At 43.7% G+C, this 26,704-nt stretch overlaps 1 protein-coding gene across 1 annotated transcript in view; it reads right to left on the bottom strand.

The window, feature by feature from the left end:
- cracr2b (calcium release activated channel regulator 2B) overlaps nt 1-26,704 on the bottom strand; it is a 150,452-nt gene that overhangs the window by 15,114 nt on the left and 108,634 nt on the right. Inside the window, exons 11-16 of the mRNA XM_067993713.1 lie at nt 22,780-22,851; nt 21,376-21,430; nt 9,542-9,621; nt 5,681-5,954; nt 3,013-3,148; nt 57-138 (exon numbers count right to left, since the gene is read on the bottom strand). Coding sequence (XP_067849814.1) covers nt 57-138; nt 3,013-3,148; nt 5,681-5,954; nt 9,542-9,621; nt 21,376-21,430; nt 22,780-22,851 — 699 coding nt within the window. The remainder of the gene's footprint in view (nt 1-56; nt 139-3,012; nt 3,149-5,680; nt 5,955-9,541; nt 9,622-21,375; nt 21,431-22,779; nt 22,852-26,704) is intronic.

The raw sequence follows: 26,704 nt of genomic DNA on the forward strand, positions 1-26,704 counted from the left end.
TTAGTTGTTTTCGAGTATTTTCCCTATAATTGGAATGACGGAGGAGGATCAGTTACCTTTCCTGCCCTGCGGTGTCCCACAGCTGTAGTGCCACACGGGTTTTGTCTACAACCAAACTCTTCACTTGGAAATCAATACCTGGTGATAGGGGGAAAAAAAATCATTGAAAAGAATGGTACAAAGGAAGCAGTTTCTAATACACTATTGATTAGAGAGAAATGATATTGCCTGGTCATCTCAATACATCCAAACTTCATTCCTCAAGTCAAATACAAAAGGATAGGGGGATGATATACAATGATGGAGGCACTAGCATGTCATAATTCCTCTGTGCTACTTTTACTGTACTGTTTAAGGCACTCGGGTCGAATTTTTGTGTGCGTTATTTTGGTGGAGCTGTTCATTAAAATGGCACAGCCAAATTTGATGCCAATGCGTTAATTAAATAACAAACATGCATTTATATAGCACCTTTTAGATCCTTCTGATGCCCCAACATATTTCTCATTTACGACATTACTTTTTACGTAGAGTGACTGTTATGTCGGCAACTGCAGCAGCTAATTTGCACACATGCAAGGCCCCGCAAACAGCAATGAGATAAATGATCAGATAATCTGTTTTGGTGGTATTGATTGAAGAATAAATATTGGCAAGGACACCAGAAGAATGTCCCTCCCCTTTGAAAACGTGCCAGGGGATCTTTTACACTCAACCTGAACAAGCAGCTGGGGCCTCAGTTCAACATCCAACCTCTGAACACACACTCAGTACTACACCAAGTGTCAGCCTGGATTATGTGCTCAAGTCATGAAGTGGGACTTGAACCCACAATCTTCTGAGTCAGAAGCAAGAGCGCTGCCACACAGCCAACTGACAGTGCGCTAAAAAAAAATCTCAGAGGAATTTCAACCCTTGGTGTGTTTAGATGAACCCAAAGAAATCCCCATCACTACCAATTTACATGAAGCATAACCGAGTTCGTGTTAAACATCAGAAAGGCAGCTCTTGTGGGCTGATGCAGTCATACACTGTGCCACAAAGTGACAGGTCGCAGATTGATCCCTTCAATTGGCCGCCCAATCAGTTCCTAATGTCACCTAGGTGGAGGCAAAAGTAAGGAACTTGCCAACCAAAGAGAAAAGGGGGAACCAATCTAACCCTCTCAAACAGTTACAATCAGGGGTGTTAATTAGCAGTATGTCATCAATGCCACTGTGTACAGTTTTATTTTCTGCAGGGGCTACACTTACCTGGCCATCAGCCACAGGCCTCCAGCTGCAGATGTGAGCACTGAAGGCAGTTGAAGCTCACCTCCAGCGATCCCAATGACAGATCAGCTTGTGCTGCACAGTTTGTTGATCAGGTTTTATGCCCACTCACAGTAAGCTTTCCTGGACTTTACTTGCATCCAATGTTGAGGGGGAGTCAGGGTCACCCAATATACTATTCTACTGGTGACTTCATCAAGTTAAGATGATTCCAGCTTGGTTGGGCCCACTGGCTCCAGGCTGAATCCTGCGAAAGCACACAGAGAAAGAGCTCGCAGAAGGCAGGGATCCGGATCCCATCTACACTTGGGGGGGGGGCGAGGGTGGAATCTAGGTAGAAAGGGGAGAATCCAGTTTTCTAAATGAACCACTATATACATCTGGGTGTAAATTTGCAGAGAAGAGATGCAGGTTGTTTCATTTGGTTTACCCTTTTATCACTCATCAGGTAGACACTATTTCCTGGGGAGCAACTTGGAGTTTGTGTCTTAGACTGGAATGAGAAACCCCAAATGGTGTTAAGTCTTTAATGAGTTTGGGAAAAACAGATATAATGTTAGCATTTTCTTTTTATTATTAATTGAAAGATTTTTAATTTTAGCAATTTAATTACTGGGCACAAAAGAATGGGTTGGTCCTGACACTGGGCTGCTGTTATTGTGCAGGTGAGAGTTCCCGATGATGATTAAATCCTTAAGTACCATCGCGTTGAGTTGTTTTGATTCAAATTAAAAAAGCTCCCCAGAGTCTCTGTAGGTAAATACACTGTCCAGTGTGGTGCAAGACGCACAGAGATTCAAATTAAAAAAGCTCCCGAGTCTGTACCGAGCCAGCTAATCTTATCTCATGGTGACATTAGGAACTGATTCCTGCAGCTACGGAGGAAACAAAATTAACAATCAGCCAGGCCCTAAGATGACACGGTGTACGAATGCTCAACACATTTGTCCAAAGTTCCTCTCTGCTATTTTCCTCAGAGGTGTCAACCCATTTATTTGGAACAAATCAAGCCCCCCATTAATATATAGAGGAGGCAAGAAATTATAGACAGGTGCATTAAGCATTCATGCGCTAGCACCTGCAGCATAATTTCAGGTCCCTGGGGCAACGCACCTGATTATTCAGCTGGAAAGTGCATGCCTCTGTGGGCATCCAGCGAATACAGGAATACACTCAGCTATGATGAGTCAAATAGCCTGCAAGCAGGCAACATACAGAAAGAAAGGCGTGCATTTATATAGCGCCTTTCACGACCTCAGGATGCCCCAAAGTACTTCATAGCCAATTAATTACTTATGAAGTGTAGTCACTATTGTCATGTAGGAAACGCGGCAGGTATTTGGCATGGCACAGCAAGGTCTCGCAAATAGCAATGAAATAAATGACCAGATGATCTGTTTTAGATATTGGTTGAGGGATAAATGTTGGCCGGGACACCGGGAAGAACTCCCCTGCTCTACTTCGAATAGTGCCGTGGGATCTTTTACATCCATCTGAGAGGGGCAGATAGGGCATCGGTTTAACAAGCGAAAAATGCAATCCGGCAGTGCAGCATTCCCTCAGTACAACACAGAGGTATCAGCCTGGATCGTGTGGGATCTAGGATCATGCATGAGAAAAGGTCACTTCGGTGAGATACATCAGCTGTTGGAATCTTACTCCATTACAATTCAGCGCCTTCGCAACAGGAAAGGAGATTTTTTTTTTAAAAAGCACACACAGGTAAAAGTTCCATATTTACCAATTGTGGCATTAATTTCTGTGAGAAATCGGTCATAGCAGAATCGATGGATAAATGAGCTCTTCCCAACACCGGAGTTCCCAATAAACACCACTTTAAATATTCTATCAGGGGAAGAGCTCACTGGCTCTGACTCCTGGATAAAAGGACAAAAGAAGAATCAGTTTACCACCTTCATAGACCCATATCCTACCCAGTATCATTCCCAGGTACCCTACACTTCTGCATAGACCTGTGAGCTTTGACAGCACCAACTTATACTGGACTTTTTATTAGCATTGCTGTCTAAATTATATCAATCAATTTTAAAATAAAGTCATACTTGTCCACTATTGTGTGACTGGGTGAGCACGAAAGCCATAATTCGTAATAGCAATTTGTTGTGAAAGTAATTTGAGACTTGTATTAAGAGAAAGCCACAAACAAACATACCAAACAACACAGTGTATCAAGGAGCCTTGTAAAAGTATTATTGTAATGCAATTTTTCCAGAAGGTGTCATTAAAAACATAATTAAAATGTAAAATATCTACATGCAAGGATACAGTTAGATTCTGTTTTGTCACAAATTGATATATTGGAGTGAACTTAAGTCCAACTAAGATAAGGTCAAATTCCTGTAGAAATAATTTTTAAAGGAAGGGGGAGAAGAATTGAATACCCATAACTCAAGCAACAGAGAACAACCTCTAAGCCAAAAAATAAGGAGTTCCAGTATCAGTCACTCCGACTCACTGCACTTAGTTCTCTGCCAGGTAGCTGGGGAATTAAAACACAAGTAAAAACATTCCATATTGGAGGTGAGACGAGGAGTGGAGTTGAATGGAGAGGAGAGGAGATGGATGGAGAGGAGTGGAGTGGAGATGAATGGAGAGAGGCGAGGAATGGAGATGACTGGAGAGGAGGGGAGAGATGGATGGAGAGGTGAGGAGATGGATGGAGAGGAGCAGAGAGCAAAGGGAGGAGAAGAGTGGAGATGAATGGAGAGGAGAGGAAATGGATGGAGAGGAGAGGAGATGGATGGAGAAGAGAGGAGATGGATGGAGAAGAGAGGAGATGGATGGATGAAGAGAGGAGTGGAGGAGAGGAGATGGATGGAGAGGAGAGGAGATGGATGGAGAAGAGAGGAGATGGATGGAGAAGAGAGGAGATGGATGGATGGAGAAGAGAGGAGTGGAGGAGAGGAGGTGGATGGAGAGGAGAGGAGATGGATGGAGAGGAGCAGAGAGCAAAGAGAGGAAAGGAGTAGAGCAGAGGAGATGGATGGAGAGTAGAGGAGGTGGATGGAGAGGAGAGGAGATGGATGGAGAGGAGAGGAGTGGAGGAGAGGAGGTGGATGGAGAGGAGAGGAGATGGATGGAGAGGAGAGGAGATGGATGGAGAGGAGCAGAGAGCAAAGAGAGGAAAGGAGTGGAGCAGAGGAGATGGATGGAGAGTACAGGAGATGGATGGAGAGGAGAGGAGATGGATGGAGAAGAGAGGAGTGGAGGAGAGGATATGGATGGAGAGGAGAGGAGATGGATGGAGAGGAGAGGAGATGGATGGAGAGGAGCAGAGAGCAAGGAGAGGAAAGGAGTGGAGCAGAGGAGATGGATGGAGAGTAGAGGAGATGGATGGAGAGGAGAGGAGATGGATGGAGAAGAGAGGAGTGGAGGAGAGGATATGGATGGAGAGGAGAGGAGAGGAGATGGATGGAGAAGAGAGGAGTGGAGGAGAGGATATGGATGGAGAGGAGAGGAGATGGATGGAGAGGAGAGGAGATGGATGGGGAGGAGAGGAGATCGATGGAGAGGAGAGGAGATGGATGGAGAGGAGAGGAGGGGAGGACATGGATGGAGAAGAGTGGAGAAGAGATGGATGGAGAGGCCAGGCAAGGAGTGGAGATGAATGAAGAGAGGCATGGAATGGAGATGACTGGAGAGGAGAGATGGATGGAGAGGAGAGACACGGAGTGGACATGAGTGGAGAGAAGAGGCAAGGCGAGGCCTAATGTTAATTCACATCTGGTCATTAATGGAAGATCGCGGAGAAGACTTATTTAAATGAAACAACATTGGAAGAAATCAAAGCCTTGTAACGTGACATTTTCTTTGACAAGGACATCTAATCCAATCTCAACTGCAACGAACGAAAACCAGGACATTAAAGTTAGAGCAGATGTTATCACGTTTGTTCAATCCAAACACTACATATCAAAAGGTACTGGATCAGGAAACTACATGGTAACATTAGATATATAACCGTATATTTACAGGAAACAGGATATGCATCAGAAAGCTTCCAAGGCAAGTATCCACTGCCTGATAATACAGAGAGCTGTATGTTTTTACATGCACTGTTTATTGCAGAATAATAAAGTTCTGGGAAATCCTGAGATTTATCAATATTTCATAAACTCAATGTACAACATAATAATATTCATTTACCTGAAATCAAAAGACTCTGCACAACAAATGCCAGCTGTGAAAAAGCAGACATCCTTAATCCTATTGAATTGCTGCTTCCCTTCTCTCAGCAGGAGACTTCTGACCTCATACGTTTTTGGTAAACTCTTGCTGGGCAGAAGCTCAGAGACAGGAGACAACTGCTCACTTTTGGCTCGAGTGCCCTCTGAACAGAAAATTTAGGAACAGTGATCAACCTGTAAGGTGCGGCTGGCCCTACTCACCACTGTTTCAATGCCAATGGGCTGGCCTCTGGGCGAAAGTGGAGCCTCATCCAGGTCCTCATCTTCCTCTTCCGTGGTGTGAAACGGTAGTCCAGCTACCCCGCAGCCTGCTGCCTCGCCTGGCGCTCTTTGGTCTTCTGTTGACGTTAGACTGCATGGCCCTTCGGCGCCCCCTTCTCCCGTGCCTTCCGATACATATTTACAGTTCTTCTTGCTGGGCTCAGATGTCACTTCCTCTGCGACGCCGAGAGATTGATCTGCAGCGACGAGCTGTCTGCGCAAAAGTCCATTCGTCACAGATACAGGAATTAATACAGCAAAATCAAAAAAACAACCGACAATAAGTTTGAGGATTCGTTTCAACCAAAGCCATAAATACATTCCATGCAAGTAACAAAAAAAAGTGAAGTTTAACAAAGGGGGTAATTTTAACCTAACTCGCCATGCGGGAAACCCACGCGATCGGGAGGAACGCCGGTTTTACACTCCGCCCAATATTACTTTCATTGACTTCAATAGAATTTCCCGACGGGCGGGTAAGGTTAAAATTGCCCCTAAATATCTGAACAATTATTTGCTAACGCCAGACATTTCCATTTCTGTTTTACAAACAATGGGCTCAATTTTCAAACGGAGCCGGGAAGCACGTCTTTTATTTTTTTTTGTCGGTTTCCCGTCCGACTGACCGGCTGATTGACAGGTTGGTCTCAGTCGGAGACCAACCAGGGAGAGGACGTCTGTAGATAAGTCTGCAGGTAAGTAAGGGGCGGGGGATGGGGGGGCATGGGGGCATGCGTGGGCAAGAGGCACGAGTGGGCAATGGGGCAAGAGTGGGCATGGGTGGGCACAGGTGGGCATAGGTGGGCAGGGGGGTCGAGAGTCATGGGGGATGGGATCGGGGGTCAGTGGCGGGGGGACGGGATCGGGGGTCATCCCCGGGGTCCGTGATCGTTGAGGGAGGGTCGGGGGTCAGAGGATTGGGGTCGGGGTCAGAGGATCGGGGTCGAGGGTTGGAGGATCGGGGTCGGAGGGGGAGGTTTGGGGTCGGTGATCCACGATCAAGGTGTGGGTCCGCAATCGGGGGGCGGGGGGGGGAGGAATGTCCGCGATCGGGGTGGGGTGGGGGGACGTAGGGTCAGTGTAGGTAGGCTTGTTGGGCCTTGGGGGAAGCATTCCTGCTCCTCCAGGCCAACAAGCTGTACCTTTCTAGGCACTTACCTGCAGTCTCGGGCTTTCTCGCCTCCTTTCACGAGGCGTGAAACCAAAGGCCCGGGAATCCCGGCCCCCCTCCCGGGGTTGAAATGGGAAATTAGTTAAAAATGGAGGCTTGAAACATCTTTGAAAGCTTTTAAGACCCGACCCGTCTCCTGGGAGCGGGTTAGTCATCCGCCCCCGTGAAAACCGGAAATGGGCGGGTTGGAGGTGGGTCTGAAATGGTGGCAACTTTCAAGTGGGTCATCTCAAATGGTGAGTGAGGGAGCTACAACTGTGGCCTCGAGTGTACCTGTGCTAAGGAGGGAGGGAAATCAGGTACTACAGCTGTTTCTCAGCACTATCCAGTGTGCATATGCGGACCTCAGGTTTGGCCGTGATGCCACGTTCAGCCAATAGCCTGCTGCTGCTTGTAGCTCTATACCTAGCACAAGTCACCACATTCATTATTATAAGAATATGCTGGCGAGGGGACTGCTATATGTCATTTTGGAATTGGAAAAGGACCCCATTTTTTACATGCAATTCTCACGTGAGAGGGGAGCAGAGCCACGCATCGAGCAAAAGCCTGTAGGCTAGATTTTCCACCCATTCGTAGTCAAGATAGAAAATCCAGCCTATAATTGTTAGGGAGGGGAAGGGGAAGAGAACTTTAGTTAATCCAGTTTGTAAATCAGAATGAGATATCTGGCAGCTGGTAACCCAACATTACTGTAGACAAGATGGATGAGAAGAGAATTTTTCACATTAAAGTTTCAGTGATGCTGCATGAGCCATTTTGTTTCTTTTTCTATCATGTACCCTGCAGATTTAAGAATTAGCCAGAATCCGTCAAATCTGTCCCGACATCAAGGAGTTTGTGGGACCTGGATAACACTGCAGCACTACTGCAAAAGCTTCCAATGACCAAGAGGTCAAAATCAAGAACAGAGACCTGCCCTGTACTGGCCGATCTGCACATCAAGCTGTCGGATCTTAATGCTGGAGAATAGGACTCCATCTTTGGAACCCAAAGTCTCCATGAAACACTCCCAAGTCACACGAGTTAGATGCAGAGCTCCTGTACCCCAATTATCTGCCTCAATTCCAACTGCTCAAGGCAACTCCTACTGTACCAGTGTGACATTTCCATTTCATGCACCAACCATCCTTGATCCCTCTCAGAGCGAGACTGCCAAATGAAATTTGTGCTGAATTTTGTGTTACGATCCCATGCCAACCGGAAATGGACTGATCCCATCCCAAATTAATTTCACTTCAGGCCCTTAGAGGTGGAAAGCTTAGGAAGCATTCATCCCATCTTGTCTGGCCAGGATTTAAACCAAAAAGGCTAGGACAATATACTAACTGCAACATCCAGTCTCAAGACAAATACTGACCCCTGACGAAGGGTCACATCTGAAATATTAACCAGTCTTTTTACACATGTTGCTGTATATTTCCAACATTTTCTATTTTTGTTTCATAGGGTGGACTGACTGAGCACTTGAGCAAATCTGAGCTGATCAAAGAGAGCCAGCATGGCTTTGTTAAAGAAAAGTCATGTCTGACTAATGTAGGTGAATTTTTTGAGGCTGTCACTAATAAGGTAGACAAATTATTTCCTCTGATGGGGGAAATCAAGAGCGAGGAAGCATAATCTTAAAATTAGAGCTAGGCCATTTAGCAGGGAAATCAGGATGCACTTTTTCACACAAAGGGTAGTAGAAATCTGGAATTCTCTCTCCTAAAAGGCTGCGGATGCTTGGACAATTGGAGCTTTCAAGACTGAGATTGATAGATTTTTGTTAGGTAAGGGTATCAAGGGATATGGAGCTATGGCGGATACATGGAGTTGAGGCTCAAGTCAGCCATGATCTAACTGAATGATGGAGCAGGCTTGAGGGGCTGAATGGCCTACCCCTGTTCCTATGTTCCTAAAACAAGAATATGCTTGTTTTCTTAACAATTCTTGAAGAAAATGTTACATAAACATTGTCTTCCCTTCCCTCCTCTTCTGAAGGCGCTTACTTTCATACAGGACTATGTCCCTCCCCCATATTAAGGAATTCACACAAACTTTCCTCACGTCATCAAGTGCCATTTCCCAACTGAGAGGGTAGGGAGGCAGCTTAATGTCAAGTTTGTAGCGAGGCTATTCTTAAACCCAGCCTCTAGGAGACACCTGAGAGCAACCTAGGCTCACTGTCCCAGATTTCCCTTTCTTTGCACTTCTTCCTGACAGCACTGTAGAATTGTGGAGCTCGCTGTGTGAGTTCACTGAGGTTGTGTACCTATGTCCAACCACTTCCAAGTGCAGCATATTGGAGAGGCTCTGCGTCGATGTACCGCCTTATATTAAAGAGAGCGTTTTTTTCTCTCCTGAAAAATTTGGAATCTACCCACAAGAACAACTTTAAGTGGCCTACAATTTTGACACCTTGATCACCTGGATCTGTAAACATGAAACCTTGAGGAAACAGCAAGCTTACACATGGAGATGTTCACGGTACAGGAGGTGATATGAGCATCTCATTTTGTGGTCTGAGAACATTGAATGCAAGACCATGGATGAAGTAACATCAACTTTAGGAAACAAAAGTGACTGCATCAATACGGGATCTCACAATTCATTGCATGCATTTATATTTGCATTGGCAAGGGTCTAACCGTTTGACTGGTTTGTCTTCTACCAGGTAATCCCCTATCACTGAACCTCTCTTCAACAGGGGCTTTTTGCTGGGGGAGGTCTGAAAATTAAAATAAGTCCAGAACAGTTAATTCAAGTAAATCTGTGAAGGAGAAAGAAATAACATTAAACACTCCCGAGTTTCACAAAACAAAAAAAAAAGCCCCATCACTCTGAACATCCCAAAGTTTCTCACTGTTTAATAACCATTCTACAGAAGATTCTGTCACTTCTCGCTCACTTTATATTTGGTACTGATCGATGCAGCAAGGTTTTGTGCCATTGCAGATGCAAAGAAAAGCACCAGGATTTTGGTGCCATTTAAAAAGGACAGAAAAGGTCACATTGACCTAGTGTAAAGGGCCACCGATGCCCAGAAACATTGTTAAGCAAGTGATTTTGCCAACTCTGACATTATTCTTGTCAAAAACTATCAAAAATTGTCATCACGTTGCAGAAATGCCATTATGTTGCTTATCATCATGAAGCTAAACTGCTCTTCAAACAATGGGAGGAATGGGGAAGAGGAAGCTCCCTCAGCTTGCTGGCGTACATCACAACCCTTCCTTCTTAATGTGGAGATGCCGGTGATGGACTGGGGTTGACAATTGTAAACAATTTTACAACACCAAGTTATAGTCCAGCAATTTTATTTTAAATTCACAAGCTTTCGGAGGCTTCCTCCTTCCTCAGGTGAACGATGTCGAAAAAAAAAGCACAGCTGCCAATGTGGCCGATTTCCGATTCACAAGTGTCCCGAGGTACATTACAATAAACAATTTTCACTCAGTGCTTTGTGCTGCAACGTTATCATTTCTGCTGAGATGATGAAGATCTCAGGTCAGAATTGGGCAGGACGAAGCGGAAGAGTAAATATTTTAAAAAGGTTTTCGGAGAGTCTAGAGCCTCGATTCTGCCTTTACTATAGTTCACATATTACACACCCACACCCTTATTTCCCCCTCCCACTGAAAAACAATGGGAGCGCTGCTGGGCAGGAGAAAGTCATAGTGACCAGTCAATATGAAGATTTACTGCCAGTCTTTTCAAGAAGGCTAACAGCTGCACACCAGCTGTTTACACCAGTTTAAAGCTGCCATCCCAAACCCTTGTATGTAAACCTGGGCAATTTAGGTAGATATTTACTTTGGAAAAACATGACTTTTTTTAAATGGCTTAGTGAGGTTCACCAGATGACATCGGCATGATCAGACTGAGCAAGAACACAATGCACCTCCGAGCCACTGGTTCAAGAACAGCACTGGCAAATGCCTGGGGAACAAACTTTCTGACTGGACACGGTCAGAAATGGTACAGGGGCTCAAAAGAAAGACGAGATAAATCATTTGCAAAATGGGGTAAAATATTCAAAGAAACATAAAAATGTAAAGCAAATTTCATTTACATATATTTCAAGAATTTATTCGACAGAGAAAGCCTGGATTCCATAAAAACTAATTTTTCTTAAAATCAAGCAGTGTAACTTGTACAGTTATCCACTCCATTCAAACAAGGTTTTTCCAATAAACAGATGCGAAAAGTATCAGTGATGAGTGGAGAGTTTGGATTTGATTTGCCCATTTCAAAAACAGGGCATTGGAAGGTAGTAGCTTCTTTTAACTTGATTATACTAAAGCACCTATAGAGAGAGAGAGTAATTACACAAGGTTTATTTTGAGGCCCATCCATATTTAGTTTGCCTCTCAGGGTATCAATGACCATCCGCAACACAGGCTATGGGCCTTCACTTCTCTGGAAAACACTTGCGCCTTGGTTTTAAACCGATGTGCTGTTGACAACATCTGATTAGATCCTCATCTGTAACTCAGTCATGAATATCCATTATTCTATATATAAATCTTCTGAATCCTTAATTAGATCCCAGCCTGTAACATATGTCCAGGTATCCATTATACTATAGAGATAATGGAGGTACTTTTAACCCTCAAGAACAGGTGGGTTGGGGGCGGGTGGGAAGTTAAAATAAAAGCCTTTTTGGAGTGGGACCTCATCCGGCTCCAACATGGCCACTTCCAGGTTTGACCCAGGTGCGTTAGGATGTGCGCACGCAACAGACACCCGGAAGTCCCACCAGTGCTTAAAGCTGGCGGGCCGATATTTAAAGGACCAATTTACGCACTTGAAGCTCATTTGGACCTTTAAACCAGTGATTGACACATCTGAATAAAAGGTGAGGTACTGCAGCTTGGCACTCAGTTCTCTCAGACAAATCTTTGGTTGGGAGTTCTTTGTGTTTAGACTTTGATTTCGTTGTTGAGACTGAGAATTCTTGTGTTCAGACCAATTTATCTATATTTTGGAACTCCTTAAACTGACAAGATCAGGATGGGGGAATGTAATGGATCTATTCCACAGTACAACTGAGGAGGAGGCACATCACCATTCACGGCAGGCACGGCGTGCAGTTCTGGGATCTGCAGGTGCAAAAGACGGAGTCAACACGGTTTTATGAAAGGGAATCAGTGCTTGACAAATCTATTAGAGTTTTTTGAGGGTGTAACTAGCAGAGCAGATAAGGAAGAACGAGTGGATGTAGTATATTTGGATTTTCAAAAGGCATTCGATAAGGTGCCACACAAAAGGTTGTTACACAAGAATAGGGCTCATAGGATTGGAAGTAATATATTAGCGTGGATTGAGGATTGGTTGACGGACAGAAAACAGAGAGTAGGAATAAACGGGTCATTGTCGGGTTGGCAGGCTGTAACTAGTGGGGTGCCGCAAGGATTAGTGCTTGGGCCTCAGCTATTTACAATATATATCAATGACTTAGATGAGGGGACCGAGTGTAATGTATCCAGGTTTGCTGATGATACAAAGCTGGGTGGGAAAGTAAGTTGTGAGGAGGACGCAAAGATGCTACAAAGGGATATAGACAGGTCATGTGATTGGGCGAGAAGGTGACAGATTGAGCATAATGTGTGGAAATGTGAAATTATCCAGTTTGGTAAGAAGAATAGAAAAGAAGAATATTTTTTAAAAGGTGAGAGACTAGCAAATGTTGATATTCAGAGGGATTTGGGTGTCCTTGTACACAAATCACAGAAAGTTAGCATGCAGGTACAGCAAGCAATTAATGAAGCAAATGGTATGTTAGCCTTTATTGCAAGGGGGTTGGAGTATAAGAGTAAGGAGGTCTTGCTGCAATTATATAGGGCTCTGGTGAGACCACACTTGGAATACTATGTACGATTATGGTCTCCCTACCTCAGGAAGGATATACTTGCCTTAAAGGGGGTGCAACGAAGGTTCACTAGATTGAGTCCTTAGATAAGAGGGTTGTCCTATGAGAAGAGATTGAGTAGAATGGGCCTATATTTTCTGGAGTTTAGAAGAATGGGAGGTGATCTCATTGAAACATATAAAATTCTTGTGGGCTTGACAGAGTAAATCCTGAGAGGTTGTTTCCCTTGGCGGGAGAGTCTTAAATTGGGGGGCATAGTTTCAGGATAAGGGGTCGGCCATTTAGGATTGAGATGAGGAAAAATTTCTTCACTGAGGAGTGTGACTCTTTGGAATTCTCTACCCCAGAGGGCTGTGGATGTTCAGCCGTTGAGTATATTCAAAACTGAGATCAGTAGATTTTTGGGCACCAAGGGAATCAAGGGCTATGGGGATAGGGCGGGAAAGTGGAGTTGAAGTAGATTAAGGCTCGAGGGGCTGTATGGCCTACTCCTCCTCCTAATTCTTATGTTCTTGAGACAGAGGTGCACAACAAGGACCTGGAGAACAGCAGAGAGGGGACCAATGGAGCGGCCGAGGTCGCAGTAGGCATTACCCACATGAGAGGGTGTACACAGAGGCTGAGCTTCCTGGACCTCTCTGAGGAGCAGTGCCTACACGGGCTTAGATTGAGTCGGCAGGTGGTCGCAGATATCTGCAGCCTCCGTCATGCAGATCTGCTCCTGGCTGGGCCTGGTGGTCACGCATTGCCCGTCATAGTTAAAGTCACCACTGTCCTCAATTTCTTTGCCTCCGGATCCTTCCACTAGTGACATCGTCAGGGTGTCTCTGTTGTCTGCCCATAAGTGTATATGACACGTGATGGATGGCTTGTTTGCCAGGGCATCCCACTGCATCAACTTCTTCCGTGACGACATCAGCCAGACTGAGAGGGCAGTGGGTTTCAATTCTCTGGCTGGCTTCCCACGGGTGCAGGGCCCGATTGATTGCACAAACGTAGCAATACGAGGACCTCCACATGAGACAGGACTGTTCATAAACCGAACGGGATATCACTCCATCAACACACAGATGGTTTGCGACCACCTGAGGAGGTTTCTGCAGGTTTGTGCCAGATTCCCTGGCAGCTGCCATGATTCCTTCATCTTGTGCGAGTCTAACATCCCAGACCTCTTCCACTCACAAAACATACGTACGGGCCGGCTCCTTGGAGACAAGGGATACCCCCGCAAACATGGCTCGTGGCATCTGTGAGAAACCCCACCAGCGAGGCACAGCAGCAGTAAAATGACAGTCACAGCACCACCAGGTCTGTCATTGAACAAGCCATAGGAATGCTGAAGATGTGCTTCAGGTGCCTGGATCTATCTGGGGGAGCCCTTCAGTACTCACCAGCGAGGGTGTGCAGAATAATAGTGGTGTGTTGCGTCCTGCACAACATCACTCAACAGAGAGGGTTACAGGTGGAGGGGCTCGAATGCGCTCATGAAACATCCACATCTGCCTGCAACATTGAAGAAGAGAGGAGGAGGAGAAGGGGAATGAAGATGGGGACCCCATCGCCAGAGCAGCGGCGACATGGCTGCCCGTGTTTCCAGGGAGTCACTCATATCTATCAGATTCTCATAATGAGGTCTGCAAATTGAAGAATGTGAACTACTTAGGCCACCTGAAACAATTACCTCCACCAACACCACCAGCCGCCCTCCCACAGTTTGCACAAAACAATCCTTCAACCACACGTATACCCATTGCACACATGCCCAATGGGTGGCATCATGTCTTGGAGTTCATGATGAAGCACATGAAAGGGCGATTTCACAAAAGGGACTCAAGAATGGGCAAGACATGGCAGTGGTGGGTGATAATTATAACATTTAACGTGGAGTTAACAAAAAACAAATATAAATGAAAAACATGACATTCCGTCAGACACCCTTGTGCATCCCCTGGTCATCACAAAACCTTAACCTTTCTTTTCCTAGCTTCTTCTTTCTACGTGGTGCATCTCCTGTGGCTTCATCAGAGGTAGTGGCAGGTTGCTCAGTTTCATCCCCTGAGTGATGGGATGCTTTCGGCCTACCACCTCCGGGTTTTGGAGCCAGTGAAGCCCTGCTAAAGACTGCTCCACCTGCACCCGTGCAGCAGCAAACTCGGCCATCAGGAGAGGAGGCAGCATTGCGGTTATTGGTTAAGGGTGGGAGGGGGGGGGCAACGAGTGAGAGGTGGGAACGCTTTGAGTGAAGTCCCCACTTCCATGTCCCCTTTCGCCATCATCCCTCTCCCGGGCCAGCGCAACACCACTCCTACCACTCTGCTGGTCAGCAGGCTGGTGAGGAGATGTGGCGCTTTCTAAGGCCACGGATGAAGTCTCTGTCTGCCTGTTTAAGGCAACAGACATGTTGGCATCCAGAGTCTGCACGGCCGTTGCCATGGCCTGAATGGACTCATTTGTGAGCCATGCTTGAAGCTCAATGGATGCTGCCATTCTCTCTACTGAAGACATTCCACCAATCCACCAGTGATGGAGTTGGACTCCTCCATCCTCTCCGCTATTGTGGAGAGTGTGCATGACACCTTTTCCATTACCCCGCAAAGGTGCAGCTTTACCTCGATCATTCTCACTCTCAACGATGTCCCTTGGGGTTCAGCATCTCTGTCCAGCTGAGCAGAGCTTGGAGCGGAGTGGGCCCCCCGACACGGACTCTCCACAGCTGCCCCTGACACCAGTGTCTGCTCATGCATGCTTGTGAGTGTTGAATCACCAGGTGACAACCCAACTATCTGTCTAAGAGGACCCACCGAAGTGCCAATATCTGCGCTGGTGCATGACTGGATGTGATGTGACGCTGTGCCCTCAGAGGAATTGAGCTCCTCTGAGGAATTGCCTTCTTCCTCATCTATCCGTGAAGGCCCTGGAAGACAACATAAACCAATTTTAAATAATCATCAGAGAAGTTACAATCTTGCCAAAGAGCGCACTGAGGTGTGCAACAGGTCAATCATTGATAACATCAATTCATCATGTGTGAAAGATGTTAAAGTTCTGTCACCAGCTGTCTGGGGGTTGCCAGTCTCTCCATCTCCGACAGCCAGGCATGTGACCATGCGGCTTATGTCCATCGTCTCCTCCTCCGCATCTGTCAGGGGGTACTATTTGTGGTGGGCCCCCTCCAGTTGTGCTCCTCTCCCTTGCATTTTGCGCTCTCTTCTCCTACAAGGGGAGAAAGAACAGACCCATGAGTGACTGAAGGTGGCTTGTTCACCCGATGGATGCATTGCTTTGGGTGAGGCTGCCAATGAAGCAGATGCATCAGACGGTGACTATTGGACAGATTCATCACATTGCATCAGGATTGGGGTGAGTGGGAGTGGTGGGTTTACAAATGGGGAGGTGAGGAAATGCTCAGAAAGTGAAGGTAAGTTGATGATGAGATTAAGTGGGTGTGAGGAGTGATGTGATGGAGTAGGCTTGCCAACACAGAGTGAGAGAATGGGAGGTTCTTTTCACAGGCGTGGGCAAATCACCAAAAGTACTCACTTTTCCTGACATTAGGTCGTTAAATCGCTTTCTGCATTGCACCCATGGCCTGGGCACCATGCTCCTGCTGCTGAGCTCCTCTGCCACCTCCAGGCTCACCACCTTAGTGGCAGAAGCAGGGCGCTTCCTCTTAGCAGCTGGATATATAGTTCTTCCCTCCTGCTTCTGACACCAGCCAGTAGCAACTCAAGGGAGGAGTCGCTGCCTTCGCCCCCTGGTGCCGCATTCTGGAATGCTCCTCCTTTCTCCTTCAAAATCCATGGTTAAATGCTCCAGTTCACAGCATCTCATACAGGTGCGCAGTATGCCTGCTGCATAGTTTGGAGACCCGAAACCCGGAGGTAAAACTAAGGGGCTTCAACTCAGTCACGATCGCTCGAACCAACGTGCAAAAATGTTTCCGTGATTCGCTCACCCACTGACTTCCCACCGCCATGTTAAAATCATGCCCAATGTTCTTACTTTATACTTTTCTGCCCAAAGCACAATTTTGACGTTTGGCCACGAACTGTGCACAGTTTTCCAACCATTCGTTTAAATGGCAAGAAAAAACAGATGCGGCCACTCGCCCAAAGTCAGAAAATTACCCCTTGTATGTAAATAGATTCCAGCCTATAACAATCAGTTAGCCATTGTTTTATAGATAGGCCCCTTGATCTTCAAAATGAGCTGATGCCTTTTTAAAGCATTTGTCTCCCATTTAACAGCATTCTATTGGAAAAGATCAAAGTTTTTCAGTACCACATGGAAACTGTGCTAAAAGTGAAGCGAATTAAAACAAATATTGCAAATTTTGTTCACATCAAAAATCTTTATTATCAAAAGGTGGGTGTTTCCCTCAAATAATTTTATACATATAAGTACTCATTTTATAAATGCTTCATCAAAATATGCACACACGTTATGCAGTCCTTTAGATCTCTGAAATGATTTGGCATTTTGAGCAATTAAAAGATAATCCAGTAAAGTTTAAATATTTAATTTAGAAATTTATTTAAGTCATATTTAGCTGCAGACTGAATGATTCACCACCACCGGGTGTCTAGTGGGCCAGCAGACTTTGAGAATATTTTAATGTCCGTACTTTATTCATGATGGCCAAGGAAGCTAAATCTGTTCCCAGTGGCAGGGGGAAACAAAGGGGTAAGATGTAATTCAGGATATAAAATGTGCGAGGGGAAAATCGGTGAGGCAGATGAGAAGACGCTCTTTGTGCTGAGAGAGAACTGGAGAAAAGATTGTAAGTAAAGCAGAACCAAAAAAACAATGGAACAAGAAAGGGGATACAAAACCCCTGGAAGTGTTTCATCACACCACTGGGGTTTGACACCACATAGTGCATGACTCCATTGCACTGTCAAACATGATTTAAAAAAAGGTTCTCAGCAGGTCCCACTGGGCCTCCTGAGCACTTTATAAAACCTATCTGGAGTTAAATAGATTGAGAGTGCAAATACTCGCTTCAAGGTTCTCAAAGCATTCACATTGTGACTAGCTAGGTGGGAGGCTCCGTATAATGGTGTAAGCAGCATTCACACAGCTCTATCCTGTGTAGTTGGAGAGAAGCAGTACATACTTGACTAGAACAGATGGTGAAGAACAAATCATAGTATGGTTACAGAACAGAAGGAGGCCATTCGGCCTATCGATCCCATGCTGGCTCTTTGTCAGAGCAATCCAGTAAGCCCCATTCCCCCGCTCTTTCCTCGTAGCCCTGCAATTTTTTTCCCTTCAAGTATTTATCCAATTCCTTTTTGAAAGCCACAATTGAATCTGCTTCCACCACCCTTTCAGGCAGCGCATTCCAGATCAAAACTATTCACTGCATAAAAAAGTATTTCCTCATGTCGCCTTTGGTTCTTTTGCCAATCACCTTAAATCTTTGTTCTCTAGTTCTTGACCCTTCTGCCAATGGGAACAGTTTCTCTTTATTTACTTTATCTAATCCCTTCATGATTTTGAACACTTCTATCAAATCTCCTCTCAACCTTCTCTGTTCTAAAGAGAACAACCCCAGCTTCTCCAGTCTATCCATGTAACTAAAGTCCCTCATCCCTGGAACCATTCTAGTAAATGCACTGTAAGATTATGTATTGGCCCAAACGTCAATAAAAATTCAACAATTAATGCTCAACTTTTGAAAAACCTTTGCAGGACTGTAAGCTACCACAACTTTAATGTGTAGAAAGAAAAAAAAAAGACAGCTACTGGGTTCCCCCTAAATGTCTAGCAATATGACACATGGGCAAATTCAGAAATACAAAACCTAGCCACAGTCCTGTATACCTTTCATCATGCATCTTAGAACAGAGGCACTAATACAGATAGGTGATGCACTCTAAACCAGGCTATGAACTCCCCAAACCACCCCCTACCCCAACAGTTTCCAAAAATAAAGTCTTTCTTTCCTTTTGGGAACTGTTAGGGAGGTGTCAGGAGAATTAAAGTAAATGTTGAAAACAATTGTTCTTCTCGCAATAGTTCATCAAAAATCCAAAGTGTAGGGAATAAAGTTGATACAATCAATATAGTTAGCTACCTTCTGGTAAAGATTAGCTACTAGTTGCATCATTGTGTGAGCCAGGCCCATTACTCCATCTTCCTCTGAAGGCCTAGCCTTCGCATCGACCCTTCTTTCTCTCAACTGAGGTGGACAGACTTTAAACCATGTATGACTGGTGATGCAATGATAAAATACAAGTCAGCAACAGCAGTAACAGGGCAATGGCCCTGTACGGACTGCATTTGTCCAGCCCCGAAATGTCCCTTCCACATACCCTGAAGCTGCAGTTTAATGGGGAGTACGTAGAAGTATGCAGCTCTGCTTTACAATAGGAAGATGGGAGGGCAGAAAACAATTTGTTTAAATAAAGCAATGTATTGCCAGTGTCCCCTCTTCCCCCCAGCGAAAGACTATGGAGGTCAGGCACTAATTGCAACTTTTAATAGGTCAGATAGGATGGACATGGGCTAAAATTTGGTAGCAAACTATGAATGAAGATAATTAAAGTCAGTTCTTATTGCCAACTTAAAACCCATTTTTGCCTGGATACTTTCATGTTTATTTTAAAGAAAAGGAGAGAAATAAATGGGGAAAAAAATTGAGCCTCCCCCTCCAATAAAACAGGTAAATTTGGGAAAAATCTATTTTTAAATAAGTCTAGAGAACAAGGGTCTTAAAAAAAAGGAACAGTCGAGCGAAAGGATAACCCATAATTATTTACTCAATTCAGATGCCACATTTATGATGCTCACCGTCAGACTCTCCCCCTTAACATAGAAACAGGAGAAGGCCATTCAGCCCCTCAAGCCTGTTCTCCTTTTCTATTAGATTATGGCTGATCTGTACCTCAACTCCATTTACCCCTTAAATAGTCTCTTTTAAATGAAAAGTTCAAGAAACTATGTTTATTGTTGTAGCTTCAGCCACTTACCTGCTACTATGATGGCAAGATAATTAAGATTGTTGGAAATTATGCAGAGGAGAACAGTTGCAATCTTGCTTTTAGTAAACAATGTCTTGGTGGGTAATCAGAGTCAGCCTTTGATTAATAACCTGAGTCTTCAGGGTACCATCATCGTGGTAACTGTGTTGGTACACTACTGCCCTTAGGAACAGGAGTAGGTTATTTAGCCCCTCGAGCCTGTTCCGCCATTCAATTAGATCACGGCTGATCTGTATCCTAACTCCATTTACCTACCCTTGCTCCATACCTAACTAGGTTGGAAAGATTGCCGTTTGTTGCAGTGTAAGGAATATAGTCCTCATAGAAGTACCAAAAAAATGATTCTGGTTTCGTTTTCTTCTGCCGAATATCGTTTCCAGAAATGCACACGCATCACACCCGTGACGACAGCATTAACCATACAGTGTGCAAAGTGCGTACAGGTATCACGGATACAATATGCATATATCTCCAGAGCCATCGTTGCGGTAAGAAAACAATGGGGAAACTTCAAGGAGGGCGGCGGGGCGAGGTTCTCAAGTTTGGCAGAAAGATTGGCTTGAACTGATTCACCGTACGAAAGATATCCAGGAATATACTGGTGAAAAAAAACCCTGATAAAAACTGATTTTAATGGTCCCTAATTACAGAGTACAAACCAGCCACCATGATATGTTATCGAAAATGTTCTATAAGAATGAACAGCAGCAGAGACTCCAGTGGTAACAATAATATATAATTACATCCCTCCTCAGTACAGTAGCTTATGGTTTTGTTTGAAACACTTGGTAAAAAATTACATTTGTATATAAATTAAAACTTCCATGCTCGATGTCAATACACTTTAAACAAATATCAACGCATCCTATCTTTTACCCGACAATGGCCTACAATTTTTGTGCAAATGAGCCTGCTTTATTTATATATCATGCCAGTACCACTGTGTTTGTAAGATGAAGCAGTGGCTAACAGCAATGAGTAAGCCTTTGATAACTAATTGGCCTCATGTTGCAAAACTTTCATGTAACAGATGCAATTAAGAGAATTTGATTTCCATTTTCAAACAATTACACGCACACAAAAATACATCTTAAAAGATGTAGTATCCCATCTGGTTAGTGTACTGAACAAGCAGGGCTTGGTGAACCAGAAATAAATTTGTTCTGATCAAAAATGTCACATTAAAATGTTCTGTTCCCCTCTTTGCACATTGTAACTGGTTTCAACCACCTCAAATCTATAGCTCCTTCTGATTAAAGAAACTCTTAATTTCAATCAGTAAGTGCAACCATTGTGCTTACATTTGTGAAAATGAATCTGCCTTAACGCTGACCTGACAGATCTTTCCAAGTAAGATTCGCTCCTTTGGGTTAAAGCAGATTTAACCTTTTTTTGTGTCCCACTCTTTGAAAATAACCAGCACTGTGCAAACTAAATGAGTTGGCAAATCAGTCAGGCTCTATTGTGCTCAGAAAAAATGATACTCCTGGAAAGGAATGGAGTTTGGCAGCTATGGTTTGCAGTGGCCCCAGTGAACATAGTGTGGGTCCACAGGGGGGCAGCAGCAGCAGCAGCAGCAGCAATTGTCACGCTTGTGCACTAGAACTCGCTTTTTGAGACTAACCAGCTTCTTGGCTTCATAGGCATCCCTTTCGTCTCGGAGCTTCTTGTTCATCTCCCTGATTGAAAGACAAAGGATTGATTTCCAGTCAACAATCACGTACACTGCACTGAACTACACAGGTCTCACACTTACACAGTCAATCCCCACTGGCTTAAATGCTAATGAATAGTGAAGATTTATCTCTGCTGAGTAGCCACCGTGGGGAGAAAAATCCCCATTTCAGATCCACAACTTGTTATACTGGTGTTAGCTTAAAAGCTTCATTACTATTCTGAATTACAAGGCTCTTGTGGTTGTGGTCTGAACATGTAGGCATGCATTATCGCTTGGAGCTACAAGTCCCACCCAGCCATTATTTAGAGGGCTTAGTTAACCTACTTGGGGCAGAGGTGGGGGGGGGGGGGGGGGGGGAGGGAGGAGGGGCTACAGTAACAGTCTGCAGTATCCAACATAGTGGAGTCCTGTGTCATTTCTTTAACCCAGTCTTTGAAGAGCTCATATCATGCAGTTTCAGTATGTGTGAAACCATTTAGAGCCTTCCCGCCATTGTATACCGAGGGGCTGCAATCAGGGAAAAAACCCCCTCGGGCAGAATGTAAAATTCAAATTGATGTAATGAGATGTAATGTACCTGTAATGAATCTGTAACGTACCTGTAATCAATAATCTGTATTGAGTGTAATGCAATGAGGCACCCTAGAGTGTCATGAACTGTAATTATGTACAATGTGTTCAATGAACTGTACTTCATGTAACCTGCAAATTTATAAACTGTATTGTGTATGTTTGGAATGTGATATGACAACTGTATTGTATGTATTGTTTCAAATTTTATGAATAAAGTATATTTTTTGAAAAAAAAAATTCAGTATGTGTGCTACCACAGCAAGCACACCCCTGGCTTTCTGCAGGCAAAGTGCCGACAGGTTGACTCCACCTGGACAGACTTATCCAGTATCACTGATGGGAGTAACATATTTGTCCACAATGTACACATAATATGGATATGGAGAAACAGCAGGTAAATGGAGTTGAGATACAGATCAGCCGTGATATAATAGATAGGGTGGAACAGGCTTGAGGAACTGAATGGCCTGCTCCTGCTCCTATGTTCCAATTTTCCTAAGTTCCTATAAGGGGCTCTACTTTCCTCAGTTCTTTCATTTTCATGCATAAAACACACAAGAGTATAAAGCGAAGACCACCAGTTTATACTTGTATTTATTAATATACATGAAATGCAGCGAGAAAATGACAAAATATTATCAAATACATTATCTATTGAAATCATCTCTCCTTTATTTCACTAAGAGTGAAAAATTATATAATTAAAACGCAGTTATTTAGAAAACCAACTTTGTACAATGCAGTTTAGTCTCCTCGCCATTGATTAGTGCCAATTACCTGAGAAGTTCCAGCTGTCTCAGCAGACTTTCTCTTTCCTTTTGCATGTTCTTGGACACCTTGAGAACATCCCTGTTCAGAAACAAAGGCCTGTTTAATGGTTTCAAGATCTTATTTCTGCCCAACCACTTGAGAGTTCCACAGAGAGCATTTGAGCCTTTGGTCACACTCCAAGGAGGTGCATTTCAGCTCCACAGGGAGGATTTGCCTTCTTCCTTCCCTCCCCCCCTTCCACCACTGGCATTTTTCACTCACTGACAGAAATGGAGCCAAATCTCAACGACTAACAGGACCCTCTCCATTTTTTTTCCTCCTCGACTTGGGCAATCTATCCAGTTGTAGCTCCTTTACTGCTGCCTGGGCAGGGAATCTGGGGCCTTCCCTGTCTGCATGTCCAGTGTCACACCATGTGGTGCATTTACCCAGTAAATGGGGCAACTTTCTTGGAGAAACAACAAACCGTTTTTATGTAAATCTAAAATGTGCCAATGAAGAATAGTAGGTTGTTTACTCTTTACACAAAGACAAGCATGCTGGATCCTAAACAGTGCAGTAATCTACCATGCTGCTCAGTTTTGTTTCTGCATTAAAATCATAGACATTGTGCATTGTTTTTCCAATAAAATTGCCCCAATACTTGACTCTTATTTACCCTCTGAAGTGGCCTAGCAAACCCCTCAGCTGTTTCAAAACAGAAGAAGGTCCCCCACCACCTTCTCAGGGCAACTGGGAGCAGACAATAAATGTCAGCCTTGCCAGCAGCGTCCACTTCCTGAAAATGAATTTAAAAAAAGGTTCACAGCTTCGAGTAAACTGAGGTAGTCGAGTAGCAATAAACAGTAGCAAAGCCACCTACTGTAGGAGGGCTGTAAAGTAAGTATCTCAGTAAATCAGGTGTTACGATATTATATACCAAAAGTAATGTAAGCTGGCATCCCCTCAGGCATCACTAATTGTCACAAGGTGTGATAAAAATCATGACACAAAGTAAGAAATGTGACAACAGGAGATGTACAGTTGCAGGAATTTTAAAGTAATATAAATGATCTTATGGCTGACAATGTAAAATATCCACAGTAATAAAATTAACTCTGATCCTCCAGCGGTAAACCCACACCACCTTATTCTCAACACAAGATTTCCTTTTATTGGTCCAACTGGTTACTTATAATCATCACAAGCACATGGACTTCATCTTCAAAAAGGAAAAGAGCATTTATATAGAGTTTTTCATGTCCTCAGGATACCCTAAAATGCTTCACAAGCAATTTATTACTTTTTGAAGTACTGTGACTTACGTAGGTAAAGGTTACAGCCATTTTATTTTAAGTTGTACTTGGCATGCGGGCTACTCTGGCATGGCAACATTTATCGCCCATCCCTAAATTCCCTGAAGGCATTAAGAGTCATCCACGTAGTGTGGGACTGGAGTCACATGTAGGCCAGAATGGGTTTGGGGTGGTAGGTTCCCTTCCCTGAAGAACATTAATAAATCAGTTGGATTTTTACAATAATTCAGCTGGTTTCATGGTCAGCCCACAAATTACCAAATGATTTGATTTCAAGTTCACAACTTGTACACAGCAAGATCCCACAAACAGCAAACGAGATGAATGATCAGTTAATCTGTTTTTGATGATGTTGGTTGAAGGAAGAATGTTATTCAAGTCACTGAGAGACGCCCTGCTACTTTTTGAATATTACCATGAGATCTTTCAAGTCCACATGAACCAAAGGATCAGGCAGATGGTGATATGTATGGTACTTGCATATTGCTAACTAAACACTAGATGACTCTCTGATGAGAGTAAACACATTGCTGCAATTACTCTCCAATGACTTCTCTTGTATTACTTTGTTATTCTTTGATGAAAATGTTCTAGAGGGTCTGGAAATAAAAGCAGTTAGTTAAAAACACACCAATACAAGTGGTTATTCGCACATAGCAGATGGGGCCTCAGTTTAATGTCTCATCCTAAAGACAGGGTTTATTTTAGAATCAGGGACAGATGCTAAAAACAAGTTCAATAAAGTCTTTTAATCCTCGACAAGGAAAGACAATCAATACTGTTGTCAAGTCGAGACTTTGTGCATATAATTAATTACAATTGCGCTTGTGATGTGATCATTAAATGTTATCCTTATTATATGTGGACTATTACTTAGAGTTCTTTAATTACCATTTGGTGGACTTTTTAAGAATAAATCTGACTCCATTAGCCTGAGAGTGCTCCAGCTCACTGTTTTATACATGAGCACTGAGTGCAAAACATGCGCAGCAGTAAAAGCAGATTACTAAATCATTTAATGCACGTCAAACTTAATTCTGTTATTCCCAACTTGTTTACTTTGGGGAAAAGATTGAAATGAGATTTGAGCTAAATATTTAAAATGATGAAGACATAAATAATGTGATGTAAGCAGGTCTTTAACTTAGCCCATGAGTATAGGTTAGTAAGTCTTAGGCAAGGCTGCTCATCAGAAGAAGAACTGTCCTCCCATCTCTCAAAAAGAGTTACATGTACGTGAACTGTGGAATAGACCAGACTCCCACCAGCAGTACTCACTGCTTGATCAATTTTGGGGGAAAAAAATTAATGAATAAATGTCTGGCTATAACAATGCATATACACGGTGATAGGTTATTAAAACCTGTATCATGATATTTAGGTTTGATGCATATGGAGCAGTAAGGCTTTCCTTTTTTAAAAATTTAGAGTTAATGAAGAATAGTTAGGTAAAACTATAAATTAAACATACTGCAACATGCTGCACATTAGCATTCATCAGCCCAGTCATGAAAGCATGAATACAAATTGTGGAATCCTTACCCCCCTCATCTTCCCTTTCTCCTACAATCTACAGGCTTCACTAGCTTTGTTTTGTCTTGCCACTACCTCTCGATCCATTTCAACCTCTGTCCTACTCTCTTTAACCGTGATGGTATTCTGCACTATTGCCCTGGACCTTCAGCTACGTGTCTCAATGAAAAAGGTCACCACTGTGAGGAACATCTCACCATTAAATTTATGGTGTACGTACCGCAGGCCAACAGTGTGAGGAATAAAATTTGGAATTTAGATCTAGAGTTATGTAGACAAGGTGGTTTTGTAAAGATTTACTTCATCTAGGGACATGGTTGTAAACTTCATAATCCAGTAGCTGATATTAAAGGTTATAAAGGACAAGTATCAACAACAGATGATCAAATGCTCTACACAAAATGATGGTTCCTGTTGGGATTGTCACGTCTGGAATGCAATTTGTCAGAAATATGGTCATTGAGAGTCATAGAGGGGTGCCAGATGAATTCACATTTTAATGTCTTCATTGGTAATAAATTAGATGACATTTAAGTGATAGCATAGATACATTTGGCAAACACACATTTAAATTATACTGTCAATCCATCACATCCTCAAAATGTCCCAAAGTGCTTCACAACCAATGAATTACTTTTTAAATACACCTTCAATACTTAAGTGCCCACCAAAAATCAATTTTGCAATTCTGTTTTGTATTACATACCTCATGTTTGTGACCAGATAACAATAAAGGAGAAAGCAACTTGGAAACTAGCAGAGGGAGGGCACAATCCAAATAGTGGACAGGAAGGGTAGTGGGGGGGGGGAGGGAGAAAAACAAAACATTTGGTTTTGTTTCCTGCTGCTGTTATTTAAAGTCTAACCTCAAATCATAGACTATTTTAGTGGGTGGTGACCACGTGCATCCTTGGCACTTAGACACTGTGGACACTGATCAGGAACTGTCAATCATGCACAAGGGCTGTTCCTTGGGTCGCCAACTCTGGCTGGATCTACTCCGTCCAACTGCCCCGCCCCCATGCTCCCCCCCAATGGTCCATCCTCGTGACACCCCACCTTCCTGCACCACTTGGAAAGCGAACAGACTCTTCATTATCCAA

Source organism: Heptranchias perlo, chromosome 12, assembly GCF_035084215.1.
Source record: "Heptranchias perlo isolate sHepPer1 chromosome 12, sHepPer1.hap1, whole genome shotgun sequence".
NCBI lineage: Eukaryota > Metazoa > Chordata > Chondrichthyes > Hexanchiformes > Hexanchidae > Heptranchias > Heptranchias perlo.